The sequence below is a fragment of the Echinops telfairi genome, unplaced genomic scaffold, assembly GCF_000313985.2.
Source record: "Echinops telfairi isolate 266 unplaced genomic scaffold, ASM31398v2 ScPeMD7_18;HRSCAF=68, whole genome shotgun sequence".
NCBI lineage: Eukaryota > Metazoa > Chordata > Mammalia > Afrosoricida > Tenrecidae > Echinops > Echinops telfairi.
In genome coordinates, this window is record NW_022103915.1 from 71,812,023 (window position 1) to 71,833,378 (window position 21,356).

General features: G+C 40.6%; 2 protein-coding genes across 5 annotated transcripts in view; one reads left to right on the forward strand and one right to left on the reverse strand.

The window, feature by feature from the left end:
• PRORP (protein only RNase P catalytic subunit) overlaps window positions 1-6,081 on the reverse strand; it is a 139,327-nt gene extending 133,246 nt beyond the window's left edge. The window contains exons 1-4 of one of the 2 annotated variants that reach the window (XM_045288162.1): window positions 6,015-6,081; window positions 4,512-5,807; window positions 1,315-1,362; window positions 344-476 (exon numbers count right to left, since the gene is read on the reverse strand). In XM_045288162.1, the coding sequence (XP_045144097.1) occupies window positions 344-476; window positions 1,315-1,362; window positions 4,512-5,488 (1,158 nt within the window). In that variant the 5' untranslated portion in view covers window positions 5,489-5,807; window positions 6,015-6,081. The remainder of the gene's footprint in view (window positions 1-343; window positions 477-1,314; window positions 1,363-4,511; window positions 5,808-6,014) is intronic. The other variant, XM_004698530.2, reaches the window with a different exon arrangement.
• Window positions 6,082-6,460: 379 nt separating this feature from the next.
• The window catches only part of PPP2R3C (protein phosphatase 2 regulatory subunit B''gamma), a 23,893-nt gene continuing 8,997 nt past the window's right edge, over window positions 6,461-21,356 (forward strand). The window contains exons 1-11 of one of the 3 annotated variants that reach the window (XM_045288020.1): window positions 6,461-6,610; window positions 6,688-6,874; window positions 7,273-7,308; window positions 11,483-11,610; window positions 13,131-13,235; window positions 13,951-14,063; window positions 14,511-14,608; window positions 16,745-16,815; window positions 19,015-19,147; window positions 20,832-20,887; window positions 20,968-21,043. In XM_045288020.1, coding sequence (XP_045143955.1) covers window positions 6,817-6,874; window positions 7,273-7,308; window positions 11,483-11,610; window positions 13,131-13,235; window positions 13,951-14,063; window positions 14,511-14,608; window positions 16,745-16,815; window positions 19,015-19,147; window positions 20,832-20,887; window positions 20,968-21,043 — 874 coding nt within the window. In that variant the 5' untranslated portion in view covers window positions 6,461-6,610; window positions 6,688-6,816. Of the gene's footprint in view, window positions 6,875-7,272; window positions 7,309-11,482; window positions 11,611-13,130; window positions 13,236-13,950; window positions 14,064-14,510; window positions 14,609-16,744; window positions 16,816-19,014; window positions 19,148-20,831; window positions 20,888-20,967; window positions 21,044-21,356 lie in introns of all 3 variants that reach the window. The other 2 variants (XM_045288021.1, XM_004698942.2) reach the window with 2 other exon arrangements.

The following is a 21,356-nucleotide window of genomic DNA, read 5'->3' on the forward strand; positions in this document are numbered from 1 at the left end:
GTTTTTCTGTTGTATGTTTTATCAGCTGTAAGAGGGCTGATGCCAACAGACAGACAACATCGATCCCAATGCTACAAAATCATAAAGCAAAGCACTGTTCTAAAGGACAGCAGAGAATGGCCTGGCTAGTTGTTCTGATAAACAAAGCTTACTGGGACACAGTCTTGACCATTTGTTATGTATACTGCTTAGGCTGTTATTGCCAACGCACCAGAGTTTCAGTAGACACGATATGGTCTTTATAGCTCAAAGTCTTTACTATTTAGCCCTTCATATAGAATGTTTACTGAAATGGGCTCTAGTCAGGTAATTTGAGAAAGCAGTAAAATCTGTTCCGACTCACCTTCGGGGTGGTCTTTTTGTATTGGTCACCTCCATCTATCACATTTCTCATGATATTTTCCTTGAGAAATTCATATTCTTCTGGAGTCAGGTAAATAGACTCTAACATTTTCCCACAGCTCAAACATTGACCACTGTAATTAGAATTGTTGGTATTAATGAATGCCCTGGAAAAGAACTGTTTCTAAAATAAATAACCCCACGACATAAGGAAATTGAAAAGTAATGAAAAAGAACATTAAAACTTGAGTGGTCATCAAAACACGCTAGCATGTTACAGAAATGTGCCACGAAACCTAAAAGAGTAAGTAGACTGCCGGCATTTAGGTGAAGTTTTTATTTTTAAAGTCAACCCTGAAACACACCTGGGTCCTGAATCCCCAGGAGAAATAGGTGCACTGCACTTACAGGGGAAATATTCTATAAATTCTCTAATACAAAGTATGGCTTTTTTCCTAAGGCTCAATTTATTAACTCTCAACTATTCTATCGCTGCTGTTGTTAGGGGTCAAGTTGACTTAAACTCATTAACAACTCACAAGAACTGCCTTAAAAGGATTTCTAAGCTGTCATTTTTACAGGATCAGATCACCAGCCGTTTCTCTCTAAGTAGCTGAGCACTTAACCATTTGCACCAACACGACTCCATCCTATCCCTATACAAAAACCAAACTCACTGTCATCGTCAATGCTGACTCATAGCCACCCTACCCAACTGCCCCTGTGAGTTTCTGAGACCGTAAGTCTTTACAGGATTAGAACGCTCCATGTTTCCCCCTCGGAGCCAGCTGGTGATTTCGAACTGCTGACCTTGAAGTTAGTTGCCCAACATGTAACTACTACTCCAGCTGGGTTCCGATTCCTAAAGTATTCTTAATTTCTCCTTCTCCTTCTTTTTTAAAAAGCCAATAGCAACAAAAGAGATTAAACCCAAATTCAACAAGTTAAAAGCAAACTAAAATTGCCCTTTACCTTTTCTGGATCGTAGTGAATTGTCCTTTCCATTGTTCTCCGGGTATGCTACAAAAAAAGAGGGTACAACCAAGTCATCAAAAGATATTTAGAAACTCTGTAAGCAAGACCTCTGGAAAGCCACTGGTATTTCCCTAAAATGGGTTCATTAGAAAGTGGTTGTCACATTTTGATGGCCATAAGGAACTGATGGTACGCAACTCTGAATCACCTTCTTCCCTTCAGTTCCCCTCCTGGAACCCTATGCTCTCCTTCTTTGATTTCAAATCTGGAGTTGTATGGAAAGCAGCTGAACCTTAGTAGTGTCCTCTGGGGAGCAAACACAACTCTAACCTCCACAAAGCTGCCAGAGATCATTCTAGCTTAGAATAATTTCTCTCCCCTTACATTATTGTCTACTACAAGGGGACTTGAAAATGTTTGTGGGGAAAAAAATTTCTTTTAATTCCAATTTTCCATAAACGTTTTGAAGTCCCTCATACACCGCTGTTACTTAACCGTCAAGTATTATGATTCCCAGTTAGGTTGTGTTGTCCAAAACTCGCTGCCATCAGGTCAATGCAGATTCAGAGCGACATTGCAGAACAGGGTAGAACTGCCCCCGGGGCTTCCTAGACTGTAACTCTTTATGGGAGTAGAAAGCCTCATTTTTCTTCCTCAGATCGCATGATAGTTTCAAACTGCTGACCTTGCAGTGGGCAATCAAACGCATAACAGATCTTAAAAATATTCACCATTCGGCATTGAAAAACTACCTAAATCCAAAAAGTATTCCTACTAGGATTCCAGTTCATGTATGCATTGGTTTGCTGCAAATTTAAATATATCTCTGTAATCAGTAATATGGCTACAGACAAGCTCTCTCCATAATTAAAAAATCACTGTCATTGAGTCGATTGTGACTCATACTGGCCTTACAGGGCAGGGTAGCAATGCCCCTTTGGGTTTCTAAGCCTCATCGGTCTCCTATGGAGCAGCTGCTGGTTTTGAACTGCTGCTGTTCTGGAAAGCAGCTCAATGGGCAGCCCACTACACCACCAGGGCTCCTCTCTCTTACACACTTGTTAGGGTACCTTCAAAACAGAAAGGGGACAATCAAGACAGTGGCTTCTGAGGGGATCTGCTGGGCCAGTTAAATTCAAGGCTGAGAGATCAGCTCAGGGTATGACAACTGTTTTTTGGGGGGATTCCAAAGGGTTATTCTTGATAGGACACAAGATAATCATGAGGGTTTATTGTGAAGAAGCTTTAAGATTCTTCTTTTTGGGGGGGACATGGGGAGGTAAGAATAATGAGTACAAAAATGAAGAAAAGGTTCTCCAATTGATTTTGGTGATTACACAACTCTTACATGTTTAAGCCATTGAAATGTATGGTATAGGAATTACATGTCAATGAAATTGAAATTTTTTTAATGAAAATAAGTAAACATTTTTAAAAGATTCTTCCTTTTGTTCCCAAACTCAAGACTATTTCAAAGGAAAACAATCTGAGCCCTTAAGGATGCCCAATACTGCTATTTTATTATGATGTAAATAAAGCAAGATGGAAGCACCTTCAGAAGTTTACAGACCTAGACTGAGGTTACCGTATATACTCGAGTATAAGCCAACCTGAATATCAGCCGGGGCATCTAACTTTACCACAAAAACTGCATTAAAAATGTGCTGAAAACCAGGGGTGACAGTGGCGATACCAGGAGGGAAAGGGGGTATAGAAAGGGGGAATGGATCACAGGGAGCTACATATAACCTCCTCTCTGGGGGACGGGCAGCAGAGGGGTGGATGAAGGGAGACGCCGGACAGTGTAATATAAGATACAATAATAATTTATAAATTATCAAGTGTGCATGGGGGAGAGGGGAGGCGGAAGGGAAGGGGAGGGGAAAAAAGGAAAATGAGCTGATTCCGGGAACCCAAGAGGAAAGCAAATTTTGGGAATAATGAGGGCAACAAATGTATAGATGTGCTTTACACAATTGATCTATGTATTGTGATGAATTGTATGAGCCCCAATAAATTGATTAAAAAAAATGTGCTGAAAAACTCGGCTTATACATGAGTATATACAGTATGTTGAGAAACAATAACTTCATATTTAGATTTTTTTAATAAAGATTTCTAAGATTTTGTAGCAATATTTTTTTGTATGTATTTGCTTAAGCAACTTATCCTTTACTCTCTCCTCTGATATGTATTACCATCAAATCCTATTAGTTCTATTGTCTCCCCATGTACTTAATTCAGGACCTTGTCATCTCATCTCTCCCCCAAACCTACACAAGTAACCAACAGACCTCTCTACATTCAGTCTTAATCCCTTTCCAATCTAAATGTGGCAGTTATCCTTCTAAAACAACCCTTCAAAATCAGCACACTGGATTTTTTGGTATTCAAAAATTTTCACAATCTGGTTCTTCTTCCATTCATATTCAATACGTTGTTAAATGATGGAATGAGTACCTAACCTAAAAGAAATTATGCCTTGTTTTTCTTCTTCAGAGTTCTGTATACATGATGTGTAGTAGCAAAGCAAGAGAAAACTCAGAGGGAAGAAGTATATTTTTGAAACAGACTCTAAAATTAGTGGTAGAAAAAATAAAAGACTAGATCAATAAGCAGGTATGAAGCCAATTAGCTGGACTAAAATGGGCAAGTAAAGGAGACAGCCATAGAGAGAGCAGTCAAGTGATAGTAATATTCAAAGGTACTGGTTGTATAAAGATTTTCCATTTTAGGACTTGCATATCAGGTTTGATCAGAAACCTCTTGTCCAGTCCAACCATCTAAATTTATGAAGTACAGAGATTAAACAGAGTAAATGTAAGCACATTATACTTAGTGACTAGGCTTCAGAGGAATTGATGAATGAGCCACCAACAGCTCTAACCAAATGCCATTACTCTTTCTTCCTATGAACTCTGGCCTCAAGTCCTATCCAGTAAGTATCAGTATCATACAGAAACCAAATGATCCTTCTAAAAGGAAAAAGTATGTTAAAACTAGTTTTTTCCTTGCTTAGGCTACTTTTTAAGAAGAGTTTTTCAAAGAGTTTAAAATTTTTTCGTAAGAAAAAAATCTTACTAAGAGATGGAAAATAAATATAATCTGAATAGTAATAATTCTTAGTAATTACCAAAAAAGGGACAACTTTTAGGTATTGGCATTAAAAGTATATAAAGAAAACTCAGCATTACCTCTCAAACCATGTTTTTATACTATGCGCAAATGATTCCCCTGGGTAACACTGATTATTTCGAAGATACAAAAGGATGTCTTGTAGTTTGTTTGCATACTGATCGTCCTTTATATCTTTTCCAAAATCAAAGAAAGCTTTTAAGGTTTCCAACATAGGAATGAGATTATAACCTAGCAATTCCTGATACAGCTTCCAAGCTGTGTTTACATCTTGATGAAGGAAAGCTCCCCGGATACAGTCATCATAATTCTTTTTTGAAGGAACCATGACTTTTTTGACATCTTCTAACAGCAGCAAGGCCTCTCTCCATCTATCTGCAAGGATTAAACCCCGGATGAGGAGCGTGTAACCCCCTTGTTCTAAAATCTTGTATCTGGCTTTCATGATTTCATAGACGTCAATGATTTCTGATGTTTGCTCATGAAAAATACAGAGATACAAATATTTGACCAGTAAGTCATAGCTTACAATACCATTGTTTTTTGCAGCTGCCCAGGCCAGCAGAGATTTGGCCACATTTACAGAGCTACGCTGGTGAGTTAACTGTGCGCTGATCCAAGTCTCAAAATTGGCCCTTCCTTTGTAATCCTCCTTAAGTTTTTCCCACTCTTCGGAAGTCAAAGGTTTTGTTGGGAGTTGCATGGAGTTCCTCTGAGATGGTGGGATAGGATCTTTATTCGAAGGATTCATCTGTGATCGCTTCTTGGCTGCCCCAGCTGCAAAGAGATGAGAATCAGAAGCAGCTTGCTTATTATTCCCCTCATCTTTCTTCCTGCCATACCTGGTCTTGGCAATCAGCAAATTCGTTGCGTTGGTATTTTGTGGAGACACCGTGGTAAGGCACAACCACCTCTGTTGGCTCCTGAAGGCACAATGGCCCGCACAAAAGAGAGAGTTTGCTGGACCTGACCCAAGGGACAAATTGTTCTTCCAAAGCTTTGGGAAGCTTCGAAACCCAGACAAGCAGAAAGCCATTATGCCGTGGGATCAGCACCTGACAAGGTGATGTCCAAAAAGTCTCTGCTCCGATAGCCAAATTACGTGCTTGGGAGGGAAGAGGAAGGAAGCAGACCAGGGCTTTAAAATATATTTTTTTTCCGTTTCTTCCAAGACACCTCGGGGTTCTTCGTCTAGGAATCGTTGGCAGCGACGAGACTGGTGAGTTATGTCCATTAAAGAGCGTTCAGGGGATCTCAGATCTCGGCGGCAGGCCCCAGAGCCCTGGGACAAGGACGGGAATCGCCGCTTTCCAAACGAGGATCCTCAGGGGCTGGTTATATTGCAGTCCTCTCACCTGAGGGAAAAGGGAAAGGAGGAACCCAGTTTGGTTCACGTACATCACAATTGCCCTCAAAAGCGGCAGGACCCCAGGATATTGAAATAAGGGGGCCAAGTCGAAACCAGCGACTTAACACATAGGAAACCCAGGACACCCCCCCCCCCCCCCACCCCACCAGCAGCAAAGCTGGCGTCGAAAAGTCACCATCTCGGAGGCCCTCACCCTCCCCCGGCCGCCAGACGGGTCAGATGAGGGGACGGGGGAGCGGGGTTAGCGGAGTCAGCAGCGCAAGGAGGCAAGGGAGTGCACAAGGGCACAGCCTAGCGTGGTACGGACGGGCCACGAGCGCAATGGACTTCATTCACAACTTACCACGACACTCCCGCGTCACGCAGCGTGGAGTCGGCGAAAACTACAGCGTCCACAATGCACCGCGCCACCGGCCCGCGGGCGCCCCCTAACGGACGCCGGCGCTCTTCTGAGAAGAGGTTTCTAGTGGCAGAAGGCGGCTGTTGGGAACGTGTACACGAGTCAGGGAGCTGTTGGGGCTGCCAGATGTCAGCAATGAACAATGAGGAAAAAAATTATAAAGGTGGGGGGAAAAGCCCTCCTCCGGAGCCGGAAACGCCAATACGCTCCCGAGTCACGTGAGACGCACGCGCTGAAGAACTGAGACGGAAAAATAAAAGCGCGGGCTTCCTTCTCCTGGGCCTTCAAAATTGGGAGGTTACGTTGGGAAGCCCCCTTCAGGAGGATCATTTTCCGTTTCCCTTCACGTCCGCTCTCCGTCCTTAAAGTAATCTCCGTATTTCTCGAAGGTGCTCCAGTAATCGAGATGGTTGGATTTGGGGGGCGGGTGTGTGTGTTTTCCTCATTAACTCGGACTTCCGCCCAGGTCCAAGATGGCCGGTTGAGCGGCTTTTCCAACCTTAAGGGGGCTTAGGGCCCTCGGCCCGCTGAGCTGGTCGCGGGCGTGGAGTGGACGCTGAACGGCACACGCTGGCGCTGCAGCTCGGGCGTCGCCATGGACTGGAAGGAAGCTCTCCGCCGGCGGCTAGCGACGCCCGGCGCCGAAACGAAGGGTGAGGCCGTCCGCCGGACAGCCGGCGCTCGCTTCGGGGGAGTGGACGGGCATCGCGGAGGAGGGGCCGCTGGGAAAGCCGCTCCGCGCGTCGGGAAGCCTCTCCCGGCCCAGGGGGCGGGGTGGATTGTGCATTAGGGATCCTGAGCGGTTTGTCCCCCCGCCAACCTCCCTGGGAAAGGGAGGCACCCATTCCCATCCATAGCCCTGACCCCGACTTGGATTGATAATCCAATGGCCCAACCTCCTCCGACTGTTGTCCCGTTCCCGGGGCTGATGTATTTCCCACCGTTACCATTTTCGACTTCACAATCTTTTTTTTACCGCATCCTTTGCCCGTCACACTTGCCTCTTCACCCGCCTGCTTGAACCCATCCTTCATCTTCTTCCTGCACCCAGGGCAGCTGAAAGTGACTGGTAAAAAGCAGAACCTTGGTGAGTTGTTTGCTTTGTGATTCTTCTCTGACTTTAGCCAGGCCCTGCCTTCGCTTTTCCTAGCTCGTTTACGCTTCCTGCACGCTAAGACGATTTTTGTAGCTCTCCTTTCTCTTCAAACCACCAATACGAGGGTTACAACCACCCCCCCCCAAAACAAAACAAAACAAAAACAAAAACCGGTGCTCATTTGTATTTTCGATGTGAGGGGCATAGTGCATTTGGAGTTTGTTCCACCGGGTCAGACTGTTAATCAAGCTTTCTATTTAGAGGTTCTGAAAAGGTTGAGTAACCATGTGGGCCCAAAAGGGCCTGATTTGTGGCAGACAGGGGACTGATTTTGCCACCACAAAATGCACCTGCTCACGCAGCCATCTCAGTGTGCCAGTATTTGGCTAAATACAACATTCCTCTCTTGCTCCAAGCACCTGGCTCATCTGACCTTGCCCAGTGGGGCTTCTTTTTGTTTCTGCAAATGAAGAGGGACATGAAAGGACCAAGATTTGACAATATAGAAGAGGTGAAGAAAAAAAAACGAGGGAGGTGCTGTCAACCACCCAGACAGATGAATTTGAAGAATGTTTTCAAGAATGGAATCACAGATTTGACAAGTGTATTTAGTATAATGGCGTGTACGTTGAAGGTGATAAGTTGTTTTATTAAAAAAAATTTGACCACATAGCTTTGAAAAAAAGTCCAGGTTTTGGGGGGTACCCACTCGTATGCCCTGCTACACAATTCTTACTTTCAGCTGATGGAGTTAGGTTTTATATCATTTAGACAATAGAAGCAATATCAGAACCTCACCAGTTCTCATTTTCCATTTCTGCCTGTGCCTGCAGATATCCTTATATGTTGCCACCACTTTTAAAACCGTGATGGCCCTGTTTGACACAGTCCTTCCCCATCACCACTAACACGCTCCTTTCCTTCTGCTCGCTGAGTTCACGCCTGCACTATCCTTCCATCGTGCATAAGCAGATTTTTCTTTTTCCCTGGATCATTTCTAACAGCACCGACAGCTCACTGCCATCCAGTGAAAGCTGACTCATAGCGGCCCCTGTGGGTTTCCTGGACTAAATGTTTAGAAAAGTAAAAAGCTCAATCCTCTTCCCGAAGAGCTGCCTAACCTGTTCATTGCAGCCCAAGTCGTAACCACTGCACCACCAGGGCTCCATAACATGCAGTAATATTCCCATATCTTTGAAAAATAAAAGCAAGCCTGTTGCTCCCACATCCTTCTCGTTTCGGACAGATATCCCCGAACCCTCAAACTCCAAATTCACTGCCATCGAGGCGATTACAATTCATAGTATTTCTATAGGACAGAGTAGAATTGTCCCTTGTGTATTGCAGAGTTGTCAATCTGTACGGGAGCATAGCCCCATCCACCTGTAGAGAGGCTGGTGGGTTCAAACTGCCAACCTTGGGTGTTTAGCAGCCCAATGAGTAACCCAAGGAAAACATCTGAAAATAAGTGTCTCTACTTATGCCTTTGCCCACATTCTCCTCCCCTTCCTTTTGAACCCACTTCACTCTTTCTCTGATAATCGTTGCATGCCTATTTTGTGTCAAATACTATTCTAGACTATGCAGTGAACAAAACATACAAAAAGTGTCTGCCCTTGTAGAAATTACTCTTTAATGTGAGGGAGCCCATAAACTAAATCAGTAAATTAGATGATTATGTTATTAGGTACCATCGAGTCAGTTCGACCCATAGCGACCCTATCACAACAGAATGAAGCATTGCTTGGTCCTGCACCATTTGTACAAACTACAAATCTCTCATTCGATCCCTCCTTTTGTGCTAGATCCCTGTTCTTCTGCAGATGACCCCTCTCTTCTGTGTCATCAGTTGTTCTTTCTCTGGCTGAGTTGTCAGTCAATACATGGTTTTCTTAATGTGTATGGATTCTGACTAGCTACAGAGTCAAATAAATTAAAAACTCTCCCTCAAAGAATGGTTACTGCAATATCCACAATTACTACCCTGAAGCATTCAGGATGGTTTAGGGGTAATTCATTTACTAATAAATTTCAGAAAACATTTATTTAGTACCTACTCTGTTGGCACTGTCTGTAAGCATAAGGCTGCTAACCTCCAGGTCTGTGGTCCAAATCCACGAGCTCCTCTACAGAAGAAAGATTAAACTGTCTGTTCCTGTGGAGATGTACAGCCTTAGAAACCTTAAATAGGGTCGAGTTCATTCTGACTCGTAGCAACCCCAGAGGACAAAGCAGAACTGCTGCCCGTGAGTTTCAGAAGCTACAAATCATTACGAGAATAGACAGCCTCTCTTCTCCTAGAGAGCTACTAGTTGGTTCTAGCTGCAGACCTTGCAATTTGCAGCTTAGTGCATCGCCCCCTGTGTTAGATATTGGGCTAATTAGTCCTTGGAGAAATACTGCCTAATGAGACTTCACAGCTGTCTTTTAAACTTTCTTAGTTGCCAATGACTATGTACTTTTTAAAAAGCCGTGAGTGTGTTTTCCCATAGTCATTGAGCTGCTAACCGCGAGGTTGGCACTTTAAAGTCCCCAGCTACTTCTTGGGGAAAAGACGAGGCTGTATCCTCCCATGAAAATGTACTAGGTCACCAAGAATCGGAGATGACTCAGTGGTAGTGGGATATGAGTGCTTGACTGGAAACCTAAAGGTTGGTGGTTTGAAAGCATCCCTCCATAGTGGAAAGATGCGGCAATCTACTTCCACAAAAATGATAGCTGTGAGGGAGGACTATTCTGTCGTGTAAGGTGGCTATGAGTTTATAGCAACAACAATGGGTTTGGCTTTGTTTGTTTCAACAAAAAGAATGGAAAAATGTAATCTGATAAGATAATAGACTTTGTTTTCAGAAGAGGAGCATGTAAAATCCCTGGCCTTGCCACAGCACTCAGTGTCAGAAATGAAGAATGCAAGTCTTTAGAACTGAAGCGGTCAAGATCTGCCACATTAATGTTTAATTCTCCCTGGATGATCTCAGGACTGGGAGGTGAAAAACACGAGGTACCTGTTGCCATGGTCCATACATAACATAGAGGAATGGCTGGAGGAGACTGGTAGATGCCAGCAGCAAGTGGGTTGAGTAATAATACCTTGTGTAAGGTTCAGAAGGAGGGTTTTTTTGTTAGACAGAGATGTAGTCATTTGGAAGGGACAGACTGAAACTCCATGAGGTTAAGGGCTGAGTCTGTTTTGTTCTCTCCAGGTTCTAGTATAGCACTCTATACATAGTAAACCAGAAAACCAAACTTGCTACCATCTAGTTGATGATGACTCATAGCAACCCTATAGTAACAAAGTAGAACTTCCCCTGTGAGTTTCCAGGACTAACTTTATGGTGCTCAGTCAATATTTTTGGATGAATGAATTAGGAAATCTTCAAGAGGCCTATAGGACAGGCAATGAGTTAAGGAAAAGACAAGCTATAATGATAGAAGAAATATTTTGAGAAGAGGCTATGTATGTGTGTTAGACTGGGTTGACTAGTAAAACAAATCAAGGGACATTGATATATGAATAAAAAAGAGCTTTATATCAAAGAGTAATTGTATCTTAAGAAAACATCCCAGTCCAGATCAAGTCCATAAGTCTGATATTAGCCCGTAAGTCCAACACTGGTCCATAAACTTGAAATCCAACTCTTCAAACTCATGAAGTCACATGCAATGATGCAGAATGCAGGAAGATCACAGGTTGGTGGGTGCAAAGTCTTGTGGATCCAGTGGCGGTGGATGCATCCCCAGGGCTCTGGCTGCCATCAGCTTGGCTCCATGTGGCTTGTCAACAGGAAGGTGAAGCAAAGAGAGAGTGTGGCTCACCTCCATGGAAAAAGGAAGGAAGTTTACAGAATCCTCATGAGAAAGCTACACCCATAAGAAGGCATCATCAGGCTGTGACCTGATTGACAGGCTAGACTCCACCCCTAGACTCATTTATCAAGTTGACATGTTGACATAAACTAATGTAACTGTCACAATATGTAAGTGAAACTGTTTACAGTGGGAGGTAGTGATTCTGGGTAGTTTAAAAGTGTTAATATAGGTGTTTGGTGTCTAAACATAACTGAGAAGGCCTTTTAGCCCTGTTTTCATTTGCCTGTACTGCCTAGGTTGCCCTGAGTAACAATAATTACTGACTCGAACACTGCTTGACCTGTCTTATTACCAGGGAAAAAAAGTGAACAAGAACTAAAAGATGAAGAAATGGATTTATTTACCAAATACTATTCAGAGTGGAAAGGAGGTAGAAGAAACACAAATGAGTTCTATAAGACCATTCCTCGGTTTTATTATAGAGTAAGTGATGTCTAAGCAATTCCTTGTAGCTTTTATCGTTTGAAAAGTTGGACCAAATTTTATATTTTAAAAACTCAATAAATTGAACATTCTGTTTTAAATTTTATATATATAGTCTTTCATTGTAGTCTGTCTTCTCATTATTATAAAACATTTTGGACCTGATAAAATCTTGAATTTTAGTACAAGTTGCACTCTTCTTATTTGTAACACTCCAGCTTACATGGTTACTTGTGTTGCTCAAGGTGTAAATGTTGTTTTACTCACATGTGAAATAGTTCAAGAATGGAAAACTTAGAGAAACATTATATATACATTTCCTTGAGCCAAAATTGTTAACATTTTTGAAAGGGTGTCATGTAGGATTTAATTTTCATCTTAGGAATTAATAAAAAGATACTCAGGTCTATCATACATAAACTCAGTTTATTGAAAGTAGTGTTAGCAAGGCATGCATGTAACACCTCACAATGTTTAGTTAGAACTAGAGAATCAGAATTAACTTCAATGCTAGTTCAGTGATTAGACTCCACATCTTCAGTGTTTCCTTTGATAAGTAGTCTCAGGCTGAAGGCTTGACCATGATTCGGACTTGGTGAAGGTCCCTTGTAGCTAGGATCCAAGATCAACAAGGTTGAACAGTATGTCCAGCCTGCAACTCTGGCAGGGTCTCCTCCTCAGAGAATGTGAGAGCTGAGAGGCAGGTCCTCTGACTCTGCCTTCTCTTGGTGACTGAGCCGAAATTGAGAATTTGTGAATTTCTCACCTTGGCTTCCTGTAAGGTCCATTGTGACTTCAAGGACCAGTATGTTATATTTTTTCACCAGAGTAAGAAATTAGTCAAATGTTGCATCTTTTCTGTAAGGCTAGAGATTAGGAAGGTTGTTTAGATTTATGCCTCAAAGCTAGTTTACGAAGATTAACTATGTTATGTTTTCTTTTGTCAGCATGCTGAGACAGCCCAATTTAAAGGTTGATTACCACATTTTTTTCACATACTTACATTTTTCTCTGGCTAAGTTTAAAAATGTTTTAGTTCTGAATCACATTATAAGTAACTTCATCAGTGGCTTGAAAATTATTATAGAAACAACATAATGCCTTAAACATATTGCACTGGTGATTTAAGAGCATTATAGAATCATGTGACTTGAGAACATTACAAAGAGCACACATAAAAAGTTATAAATTTAGAAGACCTTAAACAAGTTGTATATTGCTGACAATGACATCTAGTGACAAGCAAAGACGAAATAAATACTAATACCATGTAAACAGCAACCACAGAGAAGAATTATCTTTGTATTCCTGGGTGGATATCTCTTAAGCTTATTATCTTCTAAACTAATATCGTTTTTACCATTATTTGCAACGATAGTAACATTTTGCTTAGCTAGCATTCTTAAGAAGTAAGGTCTTCATAAAAGTGAATTACTAAGGTAATATTTATTTCGTCAAGCACAAACATTTTCTAAAATTTGTATCTTAAAAAACAACAAAATTCTACAATGTATTTTTAGCTGCCAGCTGAAGATGAAGTCTTACTGCAGAAATTAAGAGAGGAATCCAGAGCTGTTTTTCTGCAAAGGAAAAGTAGAGAACTGTTAGATAATGAAGAATTACAGGTAAGATGAGTAAAATGTTGCTTTAGATGTTAACCATTTCTTACGTGTACTCCTGCAATCTTCCACAGTCTCATGGTGCCTCTTAATGGAGCCGGCACTGAGTGGATGGAAGCTCAGGCTCGGGTGCGCACATGCGCTGTACGTCTCTAGGTGATTCTAATGCGCAGCAAGATGAGAACCACTGCTTTAGAGCACACTGTGTCTACATCACACTGTCTCAACCCTGGCTCTTCTGTATGACATTCAGCAAAAGGCAACGTCGCTGTGCTTCAGTTCTCGCCTGTAAAAGGGAGCGCATGGATTAGAGACACTATATATGAAAAGGAGCCTGGATAGCATAGTGGCTCAAGTGCTTAACTGCTGACCAAAGTGGCAGCATTAGAACCCACAAGAGAAGAATGTGCAAGCTTGCTTCTCTGCAGATTTACGGTTTGGGAAATCCTACGAGATAGTTCTACTCTGTCCCTCCAGGATTGCTGTGAGTGGGAATACACTTATGGTGTTGAGGTTTGGGATATATGTGAGGACGTAGGACTTAGTAGGCATTCAATAAATGTTAGCCATTTTTATTGTTATTAGTAATCAAAATAGCAAGGAATAAGATTCATCTTGTTAAAACTCTGCTATCAGTCTTTCATTGTAATGGAAATGGCATGTTTAGTGTATTTTTAAATTTTGTTACGTAAAACATCTTCATGTCTGCATTTCTCCTAAGAATTTATGGTTCTTGCTGGACAAACACCAGACACCACCTATGATTGGAGAGGAAGCAATGATAAATTATGAAAATTTTTTGAAGGTTGGTGAAAAAGCTGGACCAAAGTGCAAGTAAGAATAAGATCATTAACCAAAGAGTACATGCTGTTAAGTGTTTTTAAATGCCTCAAATGAGTGTTAATGGAAATGTAACCCAGTGGCTTGACATTTGGAGTCAATTGCATTCTTAATGAAAGTATGGTTATCTATAATCATGAAAAATTATTGCCGTGAAGTTATTAAAAGAAATAATATAGATTATTGGAAACACTGTAAGCCTTTATTCTTAGACAGAAAAGATGCAAAGAAAAAGAAGAATGAGAAGATGTATGGCTTAATATTTTAAGTTTTGATATAAGTAGCCTATCTAATTCTGATCTTTTTTTCACTTCATTTAATAGTTCACTTATTTGCTAAATACTTGCTAATTCATACCATTCATGCCATTATTTGCTAATTCATATAGAAATTGTTTTTATATTATGTTGGCAGGTTTTAATCTTTTCTTCCTCTTCTTAGGCAATTTTTCACAGCAAAAGTCTTTGCTAAACTCCTTCATACAGATTCCTATGGAAGAATTTCTATCATGCAGTTCTTCAACTATGTGATGAGAAAAGGTGATCCATTTTCACTGTGCTTGTATGCTGTTTTGAGTCCATGAGTTTATAGTATCTCTTTCATGTAACTCAACTGTCTGATTCAATATGAATGGCAGAATTGCCTATCTTTTCATTGAGATTTGTTGTGCTATTATTTTGACTGTCCTAGCTCATTTTTCTGCCATAAATTGGAGTTCATTATTAGAAAACAAAAAACACACTCATGTGCCCTAAAGATCCTAGCTGACTACAACTATTAAAAGCTGAACCAAGAGTTTTATTTTTTTCTTAAGGTGACTAGGGTATACAAAACTCTACATTATACTTCTGATTTTTTTCTTTTTAAAATCATTTTATTGGGGGCTTGTACAACTCTTATTACCATCCATCCATCCATTGTGTCAAACACATTTGTACATTTGTTGCCATCATCATTCTCAAAACATTTTCTTTCAACTTGAGCCCTTGGTATCAGCTTCTAATTTTTTTCCCTTCTCTCCCCCACCCTCCCTTCATGAACTCTTGATAATAATTTTTTTTCATGTCTTACACTGACCGATGTCTCCCTTCACCCACTTTTCTGTTGTCCATCCTCCTGGGAAGAGGTTATATGTAAATGATGGGGATCGGTTCACCCTTTCTCCCCCAACCTTCCCCTTCCCCTCCTGGAATCACTGCTGTCATTATTGGTCCTGAGGGGTTTATCTGTCCTGGATTCCCTGTGTTTCTAGTTCTTATCTGTACCAGTGTACATCCTCTTGTCTAGCCAAATTTGTAAGGTAGAATTGGCATCATGATAGTGACGGGAGGAAACATTTAGGAACTAGAGGAAAGTTGTATGTTTCATCGTTGCTATAGTGCACCCTGACTGACTCATCTCCCCGTGACCCTTCTGTAAAGGGATGTTCAGCTGCCTATAGATGGGCTTTGGGCCTCCACTCTGCACTCCCCCTCATTCACAATGATATGATTTTTTGTTCTTTGATGCCTGATACCTGATCCCATTGACACCTCCTGATCACATAGGCTGGTGTGCTTCTTCGATGTAGGCTTTGTTGCTTCTCAGCTAGATGGCTGCTTGTTTATCTTTAAGCCTTTAAGACCTCAAACGCTTTATCTTTTGATAGCCGGGCACCATCAGCTTTCTTCACCACATTTGCATATGCACCCGCTTTGTCTTCAGCGGTTGTGTCTGGAAGGTGAGCATCATGGAATGCCAGTTTAATAGAACAAAGTGTTCTTGCATTGAGGGAGTACTTGAGTTGAGGTCCAATGTCCATCTGCTATCTTAATACTAAACCTATAAATATATGTACATAGATCTATTTCCCCATTGTCATATATAAATATCTTTACATATGTACGTGCCTTTATTTAGACTACATAAATGCCCTTTGCCTCCTAGTTCTTTCCTCCATTTCTTTTGCTTTCCTTTTGTCCCACTATCATGCTCAGCCTTCATTCGAGTTTCAGTAATTCCTCTCGGTTATATTGCCCTTGATCAAGCCTTTCCAGGCCTCTTATACCCTCCTCGCCACCAATTTTGGATCACTTGTTCGCTTATCCCTGGGTTTGTTAACACCCACTTCCTTTCTCCTGCCTCCCTCTCTCCCATGGAACCAAGAGTTTTAATGTATGGTTACATGAAATAACTTAATTTTGATTTGCTGGTAATTTGCCCTCACCACTTTATTACAGATTGCCTGAAAGGTAGTTTCAAACCCATCAGTGAAGCAGATCAGTTTGAAGTAACATTTACTTATAATTTTAGAGTTGTGATCCCAATAAGTACCCTGAAAGTCTGTGAAGTGCTGTGTTCCTTCTTTAACTAATAATTTGGCTACTGTAATTAGTCTCAGTAGAATAAAATCAGCTTTATTATAGGCATGCAGTACCAAGTATAACAGGTAGTTAAACAATAGCCTCAAGGGCCCGAATTTCATTCTACCATTAAACACAGTAGAATTGTTGACATCTGCTATTAATTCTAAGGTATGTTGGTTTTGTTTTGAAAATTGGGGAGTTTATGAATAAGTAACGTGTGAGAAGAGGTAGGTTTATAGCATTATTGCATTAGCTCTTTATCTCCCTTCATCTGTATATGCTGTTGGAAAGCTCTTCATAGTTACATTTCATTTTCTTCTTTATTGTCAGTTTGGCTTCATCAAACCAGAATAGGACTCAGTTTATATGATGTTGCCGGACAAGGCTACCTCCGGGAATCTGTAAGTATTAGCCTCTGTAGTTGGTTAGACATCAGGATGTTAACAGTAATTACGGCGATCATTATTTGCTTCTCTTTTTGAGTTTTTACAATGTGTTACTAACAAAATTTGGAATTGGTCAAAATTTCTCTTTAGGAAAAAAATATTTTTCTTTAGCTTTTTCTATAGCTTTAAAAAAATGCTCTGTTAAAGGGCAAGATACAAGAATAGGATTAAAAACTGTTCAGAGAGGAAAGACTTTCCATTATATGAGTATTTTAAATGTCAGGACCACAAATTTTTCCTTAGAAAATATAAGAAAAAATAATGTGACCATATTTTCACCTATAAATTAGGTACTAATATAAATGGATCCAGGTTGTCAATACATAATTATAACCTCATGATTCCAATGTCTTTGCTTCTTGGAAATGTGGTTATCTAAACTAAAAGATGTACTCCCCTCTCCCCTCCCCCCAATATAGACTCCTTTGTAGGGATCTTAAGGAGGGAAGGGAGTTGCGAATAAATATCATCAAAGTAATTTTAAATAGTGGCAACTCGTATGGAGAACATAAAGTATGCTAAAGAAGAAGAGTTTGGTGAGCAAGACCTAAGAGGGCTACTTTAGTAAGCTGGGGGCTACTTCTCTGAAAATAGTACATGGGCTGCAGCTATGCAGAACAGAAAACGTCTAAGCTTTATGAGCATACAGTATAAAGGAAGCTACAGCAAATGCAACATCCCCAAGGCAAAGTCAGTTATTCTATCCTGGGCAGAAGGAAACTGGAGAGAGTCTGGAGCACATGAGCAGGGGTGAGAGTGAAGGAGATGAAGTCAGAGCAACAGGAGAGAGTCACACATCGGACCTTTTAGGCCACAGTAAGGAGTTTGGCCATTATTTTGAGGTTCATGAGAAGCTATTGAAACACTTATGCTCCATCTTTCAGGATATGATTTACATGTAAAATACTACTCAGGCTATTGTGTAGAGAATGGATTGTAAGAATTTTAGGGAAGGCGTCATTAGGAGGCGGCTGCAGTAGTGCAGATATGAGACCCTGGGCAGAGGTAGCTGTGGAGAAAGCTAGAAATACATTAATTCAAAATACAGAATAATTAGGATACCTTCTCCTCCCATGCCTTATCCCCACCCCAAAGAAAAAGCCAAAAAAACTTGCTACTAGATTGGATGTTGGGGGCAGGAAGTAAAGGGCAGATAGGAACGAAATGAGGCTTAACATTTTAGTTTTAGACTTCCAGCAAGATGGTGAACTAGGCAGACATCTACCCAGACCCTCTGTGACACATACACAAGAGACGAAATGAAACATACAGAGAAAAAAATATTAAAAATAACAATAATAAATAAATAAAAGAAACAGATGATAGTCTTAGAACCCTAAGTTTCATAGGAGAGAATACAGATTAGGAGAAGACACGGAACCAAAGTGTTGTGAGGAGAGACAGCTGGGTAAAAATTAAGCTAGCTGGACACAGACATCTTGAACTTTTGCATGAAGCATTCACTCGTCCTGGCACATCAGTGCGTGGTGACAAGAAAGGAGACAGTGGCCATGCCTCCACAACTCGCTTACACCCATACCTCCTGCAGCCCCACCTTGTAGGGGAGGGACACTGTCCGCTTCTGTACCACCTGGTCATCTTAGACAGCAGCCAACACCAGCCTGACCCACCCTGGACTGTGTGCAGTCAGAGAACTGCCAACACATTCACATTCTCTATCACATCTACCAGAAGACAAATGAGGAGTGCCTCAGAACAACAAACGTATTCTCATCGATTAAATAAAAATAGATCCACAATGTCTCAGACTAGCCAGAGTGACTCAAACTTGTGGCCGGAATGCAAACCCAGAAGAGCTTTTCTCAGGAAGGAACTCCAGCAAGGACCGCTATGAGTCAGAATTGGCTGGCGGGGCGGGGGGGTTTCGGGGGAAGAAATAGGTGAGGGACGGTATCATATCACTGAATTCTTTTAAATTAATTTTTAACTTGGAACTATGTAGGAAGTTACTTAAAATAAATAAAAAGCTAATTAGAAAAAAAAATAACAGTTTCATGACCAGCATAACCATGAATATACTGTTAACGTTGAAAATTTTTTTAAACTGAAATTATATTCCAATAAATTAATGGAGAGTCTGGTTGCCCATTGAGTGCTTTAAAGTTTTTGTGTTTTTTTTTAATTCTCTTCCAGGATTTAGAAAATTATATATTGGAGCTTATCCCTACTTTGCCACAATTAGATGGGCTGGAAAAATCCTTTTACTCCTTTTACGTTTGTACTGCAGTTAGGAAGTTTTTCTTCTTTTTAGACCCTCTAAGAACAGGTAAAAGAAAATCTTATCTTGGAAATTACCAGAATATTATTATTTCTAAGTCACAATCTTTAGAGAAAAATCTTGAAAATGTCGTTGTAGTTATTTTCCTAATGTCATTATCATTAACAAGCTAGTGAGGTTCAAGGGAGTTGAAAAGTACTCAAATCAGCAACAGTGCTTTGGTGTAGATTTATGTCTCTCCAGCTCCCGCGTCATTTACTGGTACCAACTGCAAGCAGCTGTGTCACAGTGGGAATGTCGCTTAACCTCTCTTAGTTTCTTCACCCCTAAAATGAAGAGATAGGAACTCAGTAAACAACCAGTAGGGCTTCTTCTGGTTCTCATAGAATTAGCTGCCATTGATTACTGATATGCTGTAGGACTATTCCCTTTTTGAGGAAAAATATGCATTTGAGAGATGTAAGAACCATTTAATCATGATGTCTGTTTCTCTTTCTTAATTAAGTGCCCTATATGGAGATTCTGAGCCCTGCTGGTGTAGTGGTTACAAGTTGGGCTGCTAACATGAGGTCAGCAGTTTGAAACCACCAGCTGCTCTGTGGAAGGCGAGGCTTTCTACTCTTGTAAACAGTTACGGTCTCAGAGACGCATAGAGCCCGTTCTACTTGTTCTTTAGAATTGCTGTCTGTTAGAATCAGCTCAGTGGCCATGAATTTTTGGATACTGGTGTTGGGAGCCCTGATGGCACAGTACATTCCACATTAGGCTGCTAACCTCAAAGTCAGTGGTTCAAAACCACCAGCTGCTATGCAGAAGGAAGATGCTTTCTGCTTCCTTAAAGATTTATAGCCTCAAGATCCCACAAGGGCAGTCCTACCCTATTCTATAGAGTCTCTGTAAATAAGAATGGGCTTGATGGTGGTGAGTTTGATTTTTTTTTTTAAAAGATGGGGATTAGAGACTTAGTATTTTGACCTTATTCACAGTGTGCTTTATCAACTGTCCTAACCTGCTCAGATTTAAATGTTTTACCTGGAGCAGAGGAAGGCATGAAGGAGACCCAAATCAAGGTGCTTAGCTCTCCTGTTAAAATTCTGAGCCCATATTAGTACACGGAAGCTCACAGTCTTTTTCACACTCCTATACTATAGGCACATACCATCTTTTCTCCTTGAAATTTTACAAACTAGTAATACTATCTAACCGTTTTGACTATTGAATATCAGACATCTTTCATTTGCTCTTTATAATCCCATAAGAAGATACAAGTATTGTTCACACTTTATGCTTAAAGCAACTGAGAATTAAATAGATTACTTATCTAGAAGTGGCACTCAAATTTTCATCTGTCTGCTCTTAACCATGCCTCTATTGCTTCCTATTTCCAGAACCTTCCACAGGAAAATGGAGATAGTCTCCTTATTTGATTATCAACATTATCATAAATATAGCCACAAAATAATTAACACTATTTTTTTGTTATTCTCATTTCAATGTATGTTAGAAAAGACATCACTTGAATGTACACAGGGGAGTGTACAAGTAGACGTACACGCAGTGATGTCGTTCAGTATTCCCCGCAGCCTTGAGGAATCAGAACCGCAGAGCACAAGAACTGACAAGCTTTCACAGAACCATTGTGTGATACCTCCTCTAAAATACATTTTAAAAATTGAGTTGCTCTTGTTTGAAAGTGAAATTAAATAACTGTGTTTCCTTATATTCTATAAAGGGAAGATAAAAATTCAAGATATTTTAGCATGCAGCTTCCTAGATGATTTGTTGGAGGTAAATATGTTTTTATGTTGGTGGTGGTTTAATTCTATCACTTGACAGTTGCTATCCTCTAATTCTGTCTCTTTGTTTAGCTCAGGGATGAGGAACTATCCAAGGAAAGTCAAGAAACAAATTGGTTTTCAGCTCCCTCTGCCCTAAGAGTTTATGGTATGTTCCTATCTTAATGGTAAATTCAAAATTTTCCCTTCTTCAGTTAATTGGCTTTCAGCAATTTTATACATAGGATAATTTACCTTAAGATCAATTCTAATATTCTGAAGCTCTAGTATTCAAGATTATTGAAACTACCTTGTTTAAATACCAACACATTTTTATTTTGGTAATTTCTTTATAACTTTCTTTAAGGTATTACACTTTCTTACTTTCAAATGGAACCAAACATGTTTTTTGATCCTTTATTGTTGACTCAGATCATCTATTTCTTGCATTGTGATAAAATGCTGTTCTCTGGTAAAAGGAA